Here is a 12597-nt window from a genome sequence, read left to right as displayed (position 1 = left end):
AATAAGGTAACCTCAAATCCTGCTCAATATACAGTGGTGTTCTCTGCCTAAGCTCCTAGATACAGACGATGTAGTACAATGGTTAGGACTGGGACTAGGACCATCAGGTCTGGGGATGACCATGAGAATACTCCCTAAGTCCTTTCTGCCTGGATTCTCTCATCAGTAAAAAGGGTGACCATGGCAGTGTTTACTTCACAAGGCTGTTGTGATGAAGAAATAAGGTAACATAGGTAAAATGTTCAGAACGGTTTCTGACATAGAGTGAGTGTTTAGGTTAGCTACTGTTGTGCCCAGCGCTACCACTGGTCCCAAAGAGCCAAACAAAAAGACGATAATAATGATCAGCTCCATTGCTATTAAATCGAAGTCCTGTTGGGCTTACCCTCCCCCTGCCCTGTTCAGATGCAGGTCCCTACCAATTTCTGGAGGAGAAACTAACCTGATAGATGTGATGAGACTCTTGATTGAGTCAGACACGGTGTGGGAGTGTCCAGCTAGCACAGACCAGGTGGGCGGGTCTTTGGGGTTGATGGCCAGTGAGCGTGCAGTGCGAATGAGGTATGACGAACTCTCCAGCATGGTCTTGGCTGAGACCAGGATCGGTTCCTGTGCCTGGGAGCCCTGGGAGCAAACAGCAGAAGGGGAAAGGGCAGGGTGCACAGATTAAATGAATGAGGAGGGGCTCTGGAATGCCCTGCTCTTTACCAAGTCACTACCTATGATCTTTGGAAAGAGACACAGAGGTGAGGAAACCATGGAGGCTGATTCACAAAGAGCCTGGAGAGCAAGCACTCGGGTCCATGTTCACTCTTAGGTACCATTTTTGAATATGGCACATGCCAAGAAAGAATCAGCCCCAAACAGGCACAGAGCTTGTTCTTAACACATAAAGCTAAGGCATTACCACTTAAGAGATGCACATATCTTGAATTTCATGAACTCTGTGAAAATACCATCATCAACAACAACAACAATGCACTACAAGACAGAGCTTTTGGAATTCTTAACTGTTCATGCTCGTTTGGTGCCACACAGACTAGCCAAAGACCCTAATATTACCTTTGCTGCAAAGACCCCCTACCTCGGAACTGATCTGGGCAGGAACGCTGACAAACTCAGGGTTGGATGCGAATGCTGTCAGGTTCTCCACAGCTTCGATCAAGGGTGCGGTGGCAATGCGACACTTATTGCGGTTGTCTTCGGAGAAATCCCCATCCAGGGCCTGATGGGAGAACACACGGAGACATTATCCCACGGAGATGCACAAACCACTCCTGGCCACCATAATCATCTCCTAGTGGAAAAATGTGGTTTAATGGGATACTGAAAATGTTTGGTGAATTCATAAAAAAAAAAAAAGAACAAATCAGACAGATCAAGCTACCTAGCAGAGCGACTCAGTTAGCAATCCTAAGAAATTAAGTTTAATATACAGCTCACAGAGCAGCTGACCTCAAAGTCCATCATCTTCCCGTGCATATGACCTTGCAGCTGAACCATTTTCTTCCCCACTTTTCACACTATAACCTTTGGGCTCTTCCCCTCCATTTTCACTTTTAAGTCTCTTCCCTCCCAAATTATAAAAATACTTTACATTGCATAGCACTTTCAACTTTTTCTAACTTTTACTGGATATCCCTGAATGAATAACGGAGGTGGGGCTTCCATATCTGCCATTTTGAAATGAGCAAAGTGGACTCCAATGGGAAGGAATGGACTAGAACTACCCCCAACAATATGGACAAATCTCATAAACATAGTATTTACAGAGCCCAGTCACAAAAATGTACCTATTACAGGATTCCATTTATACCAAGTACAAAAAGAGGTGAAACTAATTTAAATTGTTAGCTGTCTGGTCACCCTTCAGAGCAGGTAAGACTAAGGGGCCCAAAGGGGGCTTCTGGGGGCTGGTCATGTTCTATTTCTTGATCTGGTTGTAGTTACCTAGGTGTATTCAACTTATGTTCACTGAGCTCTATACATACGATGTGTGTTTTTGTCTATCCATCTTATGCTTCAATAGCTTTTTAAGAAAAAGAGTAGCAGGTAACACAGTGGCACTGAGTGATCAGTCACATTGCTGATTAATGGCCTAGATGAGGAGAATCCAGGAACACAGCCTGTGATTCATGAAAGGCTGCCTAACAGAGGGCTAACACTTTGACTTGAGGTTCCCCAACCCCAGACCCTACCTTCTGGAGAACAAGACTGTTAGAACCTACAGCCTGTGACCTGGAGACAACATCCCTTCCTCCCAGCAAAGGGCTACACTTGAGAAGGCAGTTATATTTGTAGAAGAATAATAAATTTCTCCGTTAAATGACCAATTAAACTTTTAATTCAACTGTTATGAGCAATCTATAAAAGCCAATTTAGACAATTAGTGAACAAAAAACCAGAGGCCCCAGCATTCTGAAACAAACCAGATCTGAGATGAGAGCATTTCTATTTTTCAGGAAGGCAAGAGTAGGCAGCCACATATGCTTTAAAGGCTATTTCTGAACAACAACTTCATTCCAATCAAGCTTTGGCAGCTTGGGACAATAATTATACATCCTGCCACGCTAATATTTTCGGAGGAATTCCCACGAGCCTGGCTCATTTACCATCTTCGCTAATACCACACATGGCTTGCCTCTGCTCATCTGCAGGCACTGACCTCTCTTCTAACCTCACCAATTCTGCCATTCTTTCAACCCAATGGCAGCCCTACGTGCTAGTTCTTGCTCACACATATGGTCCCCATTCTAACTGCCACTCGTGTGCTCAGTACATGTGGAGTCGGTGCCTGAGACCTGCACTGTGTCTTGTTCCTCTAATCTTGTTGCACCATCAATATCATTGACTCCTTGAGGTCAGGCCCCACCAGGCTTCAGAGCCATCTGGGAACCCACGGGGAGGCAGGGCAGGTGCTACTCAGCAGGAGCCTGACCAGAGTGACCCCAGAACGGGCAAACTGGTGTAGCAGGCAGATGGCAGGAATGGACTTTGGTGTCAAAGGAACTCAAATCCTAGCTGCACCAGTGGCCAGTCACACCCCCTCCACCTGGGATGATGTGGCATCTAGCTCAATGGAAGATGACAAGCCTCCCTTTTGTGCTGCTCATTCCTCCTGTTCTTATCGCCCCATCCCCTTTTTCTACCTTCTACAACCTTCTTGGCTGCTTAGGAAGGTAGGCATCTGATCAAGCCACCAACATTTACTTGAACTTATCCAAAAATGAAAAGACAAATAGCTGAGGTAAATCCAAAGGAACAGTTTTCTAATTGTGCAGTTTCATGAACTGTGCTAATAGATTAAGAAAGGATATATAGAGTTTGAGCCTGGGCACTAACATCATGCATCCTGCAGCCCACTGCTATTCATGGGACAGGATCTTGAATAACATGGAACAGAACACCAAGCTACAGCAACCACTATTTCCGCTAGAGGTAGCATTTAGCATCAGAAAGGATGGGTTACACAGATATTATGTCATTTCTGAATGCTGCTTCCACTCTGGGGATGGCTGAGCCCCCCGAGTAAACTGAATATGCCAATCTGCTCATTGGTGAAATTGCACGTAGACATGACAGTTTTCATGCAGACATTCCATGTCACAGAATGTCTACTACAGCAGCTGCAACAATGAAGGGGTAAATTCATTTAGCCAAATGCCTGGGACCCATTAAGACAAGGATCCTCTTGACCCCTGGGCTAGCTCCTTTGAATGTTCTCTTAGCACAATCTCAAGGGAGTCTAGGAGAAACAATTTCTATATGCGTACCAGAATCAAAGATCCACGGACTTTGGGGGGTTGGAAGGGGCCTTAAGACCTTAAAGATTTGGGACCTTAGTTCTAAATCTCCAATGTTCTAGATGATAAAACCAACACCTAGAAGGTGGCATGCTATCCAAGCTCACGCCTCAAACCACAACCCAAGAGCCCTGGCTCCCTTCTCTCATGACCTTAGACAAAGGCAGTAAGAAATGGAATAAGAGAAGCCCAAGAAGTTTTCCCCTTTCTTTTTCTTCTGAAAAAAATCTCCTTTACCAATCCAAACCTAAGGACGACCAAGAAGACATACTTACAGTCAAGTCAAAATCAATTGAAGAGCGCTGGATCTGGTATCTTTGGTACACACTAGGTATACTTAATCCCCAAATCTGAGCTTTACCTCTCCTGTGAGAGGCAAGGCCATCCTTCAACTTCTCAGAGAAATTAAAACTGTTGTACAACTTCTATTTGGCACCCAAACCTAAGCGAGTGCATGTGTGAAAGAGCATTCTATTCCAGCCATGTGATTTGAGACTAGGTAATGAACTGACTGAAGAAAGAAAAGCAGGGGTCCCTGTGTGGGGTGACAGCAACCGTGGGTAGGGGTCTGTGTGCTTCTAATGTGGCTGGTGTTTAGAGCAATCTGCCAGGGAGGAGGGTGCAGATATTTATTCCTGCTGAGCCAAGCTTTGGGATTTTAAAGAACACCGTCGGTAGAGGTTTAAGATTCTTGGGGGCACACATTCTAATGGTGTGGATAACCCGCTGCTAAGGTCTATTCCCTGATCTCCCATGTTCCTCTGGCTGGGGTCCCTCCTGTTTTTGTGCCTATAATGGTGTGGCAGCTGGGACTGAGGCTTGGGCACATCCTCATGGTTAAAAGAAAAAAAAAAAGGTTGGGGAGCAGGATGGTGGAGGAGCAGGAGACCTGGATTTCGTCTGGTCTCAGGAATTCAGCTGAATAGGGATCAAACCATTCTGAACACCTACGAACTCAACAGGAGATCGAAGAAGAGAGTAGCAACAACTCTCTGAACAGAGAAGCGACCACTTACTGGAAGGTAGGACGTGCGGAGAAGTGAATCCGAGGCGATATTCGGGAGGATAGACGGCGGGGGAGGGGCCTCCGGCGGCCACTTCTGGCAAGTGCTAGAGCCGCGGAGCACAAAATCGAACTTTTTAGAAGTCGGCTCTGCTGAGGGACGTCGCTCCAGTGGCTAAGCGGGGGGTGGAACCCTCGCGGGACAGTGTGGTCTCAGGACCCTCGGGGTCACAGAAAGACCGGGGGTGCCTGAGTGCAGCAGAGCTCCCAGGTATCGGAGGGGGGAAGCCGGCTGCAGAGACGGAGCCGAGGCGCGGGCTCTCAGCTCGGGGTTGCCATAAACTGTGATCCGCGGCCCAGTCGGGCCACTGCTCCTCCAGCAGGGACCCAACAAGCGGCAGAGCCGGCGAGACTCCCCTTCCTCCCCTGGGAGGAGCGGCGCGGGAGCGCACTGCAGGGATCTGCTGGGTTTGGAGACTCCACACGGGGTCGGGTGCCAGAGATAGAAACGCTCGGTCACAGGCCGGGTGAGCACAGAGTGCGGCGGAGACCGGGGAGACAGGAGTGACTGACTGCTTTTCTCTGGGGCGCACTGAGGAGTGGGGACCCGAGTTCTCGGCTCCTCCGGGCGGAGATTGGGAGGCTGCCATTTTCACTCTTGTCCTCTAATGCTGTACCGAGAGCTTGCAGGGAACAAAAGCTACTGAGAGCAAACCCGAGCAGCTTGCTTAGCCCGGACCGACAAGGGCGGGGCAATTCCGCCTCCGGCAAAGACGTTTGGGAACCATGGCAACAGGCCCCTCCCCCAGAAGATCAGCACGAACAGCCAGCAAGACAAGACCAAGTTTACCGATCAAGGAGAACGGGAGAACTCCAGCACGGGGAATTCTCCACATAGAATTCATGGCTTTTTTATCATGATTCATTAGTCTTTCAAAGTTAATTTTTTTAAACTTTTTTTTGAATTTTTCTTTTTCCCCTTTTCAACCAACATCTTATCAATCCCTTTTTAAAAAAAATTTTTTTTATTTTTCATTTTTAGAGTCACATTCTATCCCTTTATAGTAGTTACCCTTATTTTTGGCATATATATATAAGTTGTTCTCTCTTTAAAATTTTGAGATACACTTTCTTCTAACAGATCAAAATATACCCTAAATCTCTAGTGTATGGCTTTGTTCTAGTCTCCTCCCTGATCACATTCTCTTCCCTTTTTCTTTCTTTTTTAATCCTCTTTTTTCTTTTTTCAAGCACCTTATCAATTCCTTTTTAAAATTTTTTTTATAATTTTCATCTTTACAGTCATATTCCATCCCTTCATTGTATCAACCCTTATTTTGCACATATATATGTCTTTCTTTCTTTAAAATTTTAGGAGGCACTTTCTTCTAACAGACAAAAATACACCCAAAATCTAGTGTGTGGCACTGACCTATGCACTAGCCTTATCATATTTGATCATATTCTGTTTTTTTGTTTTGTTCTGTTTTTGTTTGTTTTTATCTTTTTCCTTTTTTTTCCCTCTTTCTTTTTTCTTTCTTTCTCATTCTTTTCCCCTGGTTTAAGGTCTTTTCTTATTTGTTTAGAGTATATTTCTGGGGGCATTGTTAACCTGTTAGCATTTTGTTCTCTCATTCATCTATTCTCCTCTGGACAAAATGACAAGATGAAAGAAATCACCTCAACAAAAAGAACAAGAGGTAGTACCGTCTGCCAGGGAACTACTCAATACGGACATTAGTGTGATGCTGGACCTAGAGTTCAGAATCATGATTTTAAAGATACTAGCTGGGCTTGAAAAAAGCATGGAAGTTATCAGAGAAACCCTTTCTGGAGAAATAAAGGAACTAAAATCTAACCAAGTCAAAATCAAAAAGGCTATTAATGAGGTGCAATAAAAAATGGGGGCACTGACTGCTAGGATAAATGAGGCAGAAGAGAGAATCAGCGATATAGAAGACCGAATGATGGAAAATAAAGAAGCTGAGAAAAAGAGAGATAAACAACTACTGGATCACGAGGGCAGAATTCGAGAGATAAGCGATATGATAAGATGAAACAACATTAGAATAATTGGGATCCCAGAAGAAGAAGAAAGGGAGAGAGGGGCAGAAGGTATATTGGAGCAAATTATAGCAGAGAACTTCCCTAATGTGGGGAAGGAAACAGGCATCAAAATCCAGGAGGCACAGAGAACCCCTCTCAAAATCAATAATAGGTCAACACCCCGATATCTAATAGTAAAACTTACGAGTCTCAGAGACAAAGAGAAAATCCTGAGAGCAGCTCAGGAGAAGAGATATGTAACCTATAATGGTAGAAACATTAGATTGGCAGCCGACCTATCCACAGCGACCTGGCAGGCCAGAAAGGACTGGCATGATATCTTCAGAGCACTAAACGAGAAAAATATGCAGCCAAGAATACTATATCCAGCTAGGCTCTCATTGAAAATTGAAGGAGAGATAAAAAGCTTCCAGGACAAACAAAAACTAAAGGAATTTGCAAACACGAAACCAGCCCTCCAAGAAATATTGAAAGGGGTCCTCTAAGCAAAGAGAGAGCCTAAAAGCAGCATAGACCAGAAAGGAACACAGACAGTATACAGTAACAGTCACCTTACAGGCAAAACAATGGCACTAAATTCATATCTTTCAATAGTTACCCTGAATGTAAATGGGCTAAATGCCCCAATCAAAAGATGCAGGCTATCAGATTGGATTAAAAAACAAGACCCATCAATATGCTGTCTGCAAGAGACTCGTTTTAGACCAAAGACACCCCCACATTGAAAGTGAGGGGGTGGAAAACCATTTACCATGCTAATGGACACCAAAAGAAAGCTGGGGTGGCAATTCTCATATCAGACAAATTAGATTTTAAACCAAAGACTGTAATAAGAGATGAGGAAGGACACTATATCCTACTGAAAGGGTCTATCCAGCAAGAAGATCTAACAATTGTAAATATCTATGCCCCGAACATGGGAGCAGCCAATTATATAAGGCAATTCATAACAAAAGCGAAGAAACACATGGACAACAATACAATAATAGTGGGGGACTTTAACACCCCCCTCACTGAAATGGACAGATCATCTAAGCAAAAGATCAACAAGGAAATAAAGACTTTAAATGACACACTGGACCAGATGGACTTCACAGACATATTCAGAACATTCCATCCCAAAGCAACGGAATACACATTCTTCTCTAGTGCCCATGGAACATTCTCCAGAATAGATCACATCCTAGGTCACAAATCAGGTCTCAACCGGTACAAAAAGATTGGGATCATTCCCTGCATATTTTTAGACCACAATGCTTTGAAACTAGAACTCAATCACAAGAGGAAAGTTGGAAAGAACTCAAATACATGGAGGCTAAAGGGCATCCTACTCAAGAATGAATGGGTCAACCAGGAAATTAAAGAAGAATTTAAAAAATTCATGGAAACCAATGAAAATGAAAACACAACTCTTCAAAATCTTTGGGATGCAGCAAAGGCAGTCCTAAGAGGAAAGTATATAGCAATACAAGCCTTTCTCAAGAAACAAGAAAGGTCTCAAATACACAACCTAACCTTACACCTAAAGGAGCTAGAGAAAAAAACAGCAAATAAAGCCTAAACCCAGCAGGAGAAGAGAAATAATAAAGATCAGAGCAGAAATCAATGAAATAGAAACCAAAAGGACAGTAGAACAGATCAACGAAACTAGGAGCTGGTTCTTTGAAAGAATTAACAAGATTGATAAACCCCTGGCCAGACTTATCAAAAAGAAAAGAGAAATGACCCAAATCACAAAATCATGAATGAAAGAGGAGAGATCACAACCAACACCAAAGAAATACAAACAATTATAAGAACATATTATGAGCAACTCTATGCCAGCAAATTAGATAACCTGGAAGAAATGGATGCATTCCTAGAGATGTATCAACTACCAAAATTGAACCAGGAAGAAATAGAAAACCTCAACAGACCTATAACCACTAAGGAAATTGAAGCAGTCATCAAAAAATCTCCCAACAAACAAAAGCCCAGGGCCAGATGGCTTCCCAGGGGAATTCTACCAAACATTTAAAGAAGAATACCTATTCTCTTGAAACTGTTCCAAAAAATAGAAATGGAAGGAAAACTTCCAAACTCATTTTATGAGGCCACCATTACCTTGATCCCAAAGCCAGACAAAGACCCCATCAAAAAGGAGAATTACAGAGCAATATCCTTGATGAACATGGATGCAAAAATTCTCACCAAAATACTAGCTAATAGGATGCGACAGTACATGAAAAGGATTATTCACCATGACCAAGTGGGATTTATCCCTGGGCTGCAAGGTTGGTTCAACACCCACAAATCAATCAACGTGATACAATACATTAACAAAAGAAAGAACAAGAATCACAGGATCCTCTCAATAGATGCAGAAAAAGCATTTGACAAAGTACAGCATCCTTTCTTGATCAAAACTCTTCAGAGTATAGGGATAGAGGGTACATACCTCAGTATCATAAAAGCCATCTATGGAAAACCTACAGTGAATATCATTCTCAATGGGGAAAAGCTGAGAGCTTTTCCCCTAAGGTCAGGAACGCGGCAGGGATGTCCACTGTCACCACTGCTATTCAAAAAATATTAGAAGTCCTAGCCACAGCAATCAGACAACAAAAAGAAATCAAAGGCATCCAAATCGGCAAAGAGGAAGTCAAACTCTCACTCTTTGCAGATGATATGATACTGTATGTGGAAAACCCAAAAGACTCCACCCCAAAACTGCTAGAACTCATACAGGAATTCAGTAAAGTAGCAGGATATAAAATCAATGCACAGAAATCAGTGGCATTCCTATACACCAACAACAAGACAGAAGAGACACAAATCAAGGAGTCGATCCCATTTACAATTGCACCCAAAACCATAAGATACCTAGGAATAAATCTAACCAAAGAGGCAAAGGATCTATACTCAGAAAACTATAAAATACTCATGAAAGAAATTGAAGAAGACACAAAGAAATGGAAAAACGTTCCGTGCTCATGGATTGGGAGAACAAACATTGTGAAGATGTCAATGCTACCTAGAGCAATCTACACATTCAATGCAATCCTCATCAAAATACCATGCACTTTTTTCAAGGAAATGGAACAAACAATCCTCAAATCTGTATGGAACCAGAAGAGACCCCGAAAAGCCAGAGGAATGTTGAAAAAGAAAAGCAAAGCCGGCAGTATCACAATTCCGGACTTCCAGCTCTATTACAAAGCTGTCATCATCAAGACAGTATGGTACTGGCACAAAAACAGACACATAGATCAATGGAACAGAATCGAGAGCCCAGAAATGGACCCTCCACTCTATGGTCAACTAATCTTTGACAAAGCAGGAAAGAACGTCCAATGGAAAAAAGACAGTCTCTTCAACAAATGGTGTTGGGAAAATTGGACAGCCACATGCAGAAGAATGAAACTGGACCATTTCCTTACACCACACACAAAAATAGACTCCAAATGGTTGAAAGACCTAAACGTGAGACAGGAGTCCATCAAAATCCTAAAGGAGAACACAGGCAGCAACCTCTTCGACCTCAGCTGCAGCAACTTCTTCCTAGAAACATCACCAAAGGCAAGGGAAGCAAGGGCAAAAATGAACTCTTGGGATTTCATCACGATAAAAAGCTTTTGCACAGCAAAAGAAACAGTCCACAAAACCAAAACACAACCAACAGAATGGGAGAAAATATTTGCAAATGACGTATCAGATAAAGGGCTAGTATCCAAAATCTATAAAGAACTTACCAAACTCAACACCCAAAGAACAAATAATCCAATCAAGAAATGGGCAGAAGACATGAACAGACATTTTTCCAAAGAAGACATCCAAATGGCCAAGAGACACATGAAAAAGTGCTCAACATCGCTCGGCATCAGGGAAATCCAAATCAAAACCTCAATGAGATACCACCTCACACCAGTCAGAATGGCTAAAATTAACACGTCAGGGAACGACAGATGTTGGCGGGGATGTGGAGAAAGGGGAACCCTCCTACACTGTTGGTGGGAATGCAAGCTGGTGCAGCCGCTCTGGAAAACAGTATGGAGGTTCCTCAAACAGTTGAAAATAGAGCTACCCTACGACCCAGCAATTGCACTACTGGGTATTTACCCCAAAGATACAAATGTAGGGATCCGAAGGGGTACGTGCACCCCAATGTTTATAGCAGTGATGTCCACAAAAGCCAAACTGTGGAAAGAGCCAAATGTCCATCGACAGATGAATGGATAAAGAAGATGTGGTCTATATATACAATGGAATATTATGCAGCCATCAAAAGGAATGAGAGCTTGTCATTTGCAACGACGTGGATGGAACTGGAGGGTGTTATGCTGAGCGAAAGAAGTCAATCAGAGAAAGACATGTATCCTATGACCTCACTGATATGAGGAATTCTTAATCTCAGGAAACAAACTGAGGGTTGCTGGAGTGGTGGGGGGTGGGAGGGATGGGGTGGCTGGGTGATAGACATTGGGGAGGGTATGTGCTATGGTGAGCGCTGTGAATTGTGCAAGACTGTTGAATCACAGATCTGTACTTCTGAAACAAATAATGCAGTATATGTTAAGAAAAAAAAAAAGAAAGCAGGAGGGGAAGAATGAAGGGGGGTAAATCGGAGGGGGAGACGAACCATGAGAGATGATGGACTCTGAAAAACAAACTGAGGGTTCTAGAGGGGAGGGGGCTGGGGGGATGGGTTAGCCTGGTGATGGGTAATAAAGAGGGCACGTTCTGCGTGGAGCACTGGGTGTTATGCGCAAACAATGAATCATGGAACACTACATGCAAAACTAATGATGTAATGTATGGTGACTAACATAACAAAAAAATGGGGAAAAAAAAAGAAAACTGAATGTAAGAATATATAGAGAATAAAAAAACTGAATAAATCCATTTTATCAGCTAAAAAAAAAGAAAAAAAAAAAGGTACTAAGAAGCCTAAAACTTAGAGCAAACTGCACCTGCGAGGGCAGCTGTCTTAAACATCGAGGGAATTGAATATTCATTCATTCCACTCTACGATAGGATTCTTAAGCATTCCTTAAAACAGGAAATCTATTCAGTATATAGGATGGTGAGCTACAGGGAAAGGACCCATTACCATTTTCCTATTAGTAAACTAAAAACAAGGCTCATTGTCCCTGGCGAACCCTGCCACGTGGTGCAGATTGAAAAACCAAGCCCATTTCAGCCGGTCGAGGGGCAATGGGTTCGTTTCTGTTCCTCGGGCATTGCTGCTGGTTCCCAGGGAGCTCACCGAGCCGAGGCCTTCATCTTCCCCACCTACTGATCACTCTGCACCCCTCCTCTGATGTTCCCGCACACGCCTATCTTTCAGGCCATTACAAGAGCTCATTTGTCGCCAGGAATTGCAAAGAGGGTTTGACACCATGAGGAGCATCTGAAAAGAAGAGGAGATCTTAGCAGAGATGCTTTATACAGAGACAGGTCAGGACTTACAGCAGGAGGCAGCACAAAAGAAAGGTTCCCAGCAATTTCTATAGAACAGTTTCCTTCCTTTTCGTCCTCTGTTGGTCCATCTAAATATAGTCTGTTTCTCAACGATCAGAAAATGGCCAAGTTTGACTGCAGTCAGTTAATGATACAGCAGCCACCAATGATGTGACTCCCCTCTGCTGCAGCTGTCTTTCAGCCCTCCCTCCTCCGATCTGCACACAAGTAGTATCAACAGACCAAGGCGTTTCTTCCTAAGGTAGTCTGGATTTGAACACCACG

At 43.4% G+C, this 12597-nt stretch overlaps 1 protein-coding gene across 1 annotated transcript in view; it reads right to left on the bottom strand.

Annotated features, from left to right (window-relative positions):
* Positions 1–12597, bottom strand: part of TLN2 (talin 2) — a 203228-nt gene that overhangs the window by 81855 nt on the left and 108776 nt on the right. The window contains exons 35-36 of the mRNA XM_028100406.2: positions 1085–1225; positions 443–624 (exon numbers count right to left, since the gene is read on the bottom strand). Coding sequence (XP_027956207.1) covers positions 443–624; positions 1085–1225 — 323 coding nt within the window. The remainder of the gene's footprint in view (positions 1–442; positions 625–1084; positions 1226–12597) is intronic.

The sequence above is a fragment of the Eumetopias jubatus genome, unplaced genomic scaffold (assembly GCF_037043125.1).
Source record: "Eumetopias jubatus isolate StellerSeaLion01/CBP00866 unplaced genomic scaffold, mEumJub1_p1.0 scaffold_7, whole genome shotgun sequence".
In the NCBI taxonomy this organism is placed as follows: Eukaryota; Metazoa; Chordata; class Mammalia; order Carnivora; family Otariidae; genus Eumetopias; species Eumetopias jubatus.
The sequence above is the reverse complement of the archived record's forward strand: the minus strand, read 5'-3'. Positions and strand labels throughout refer to the sequence as shown.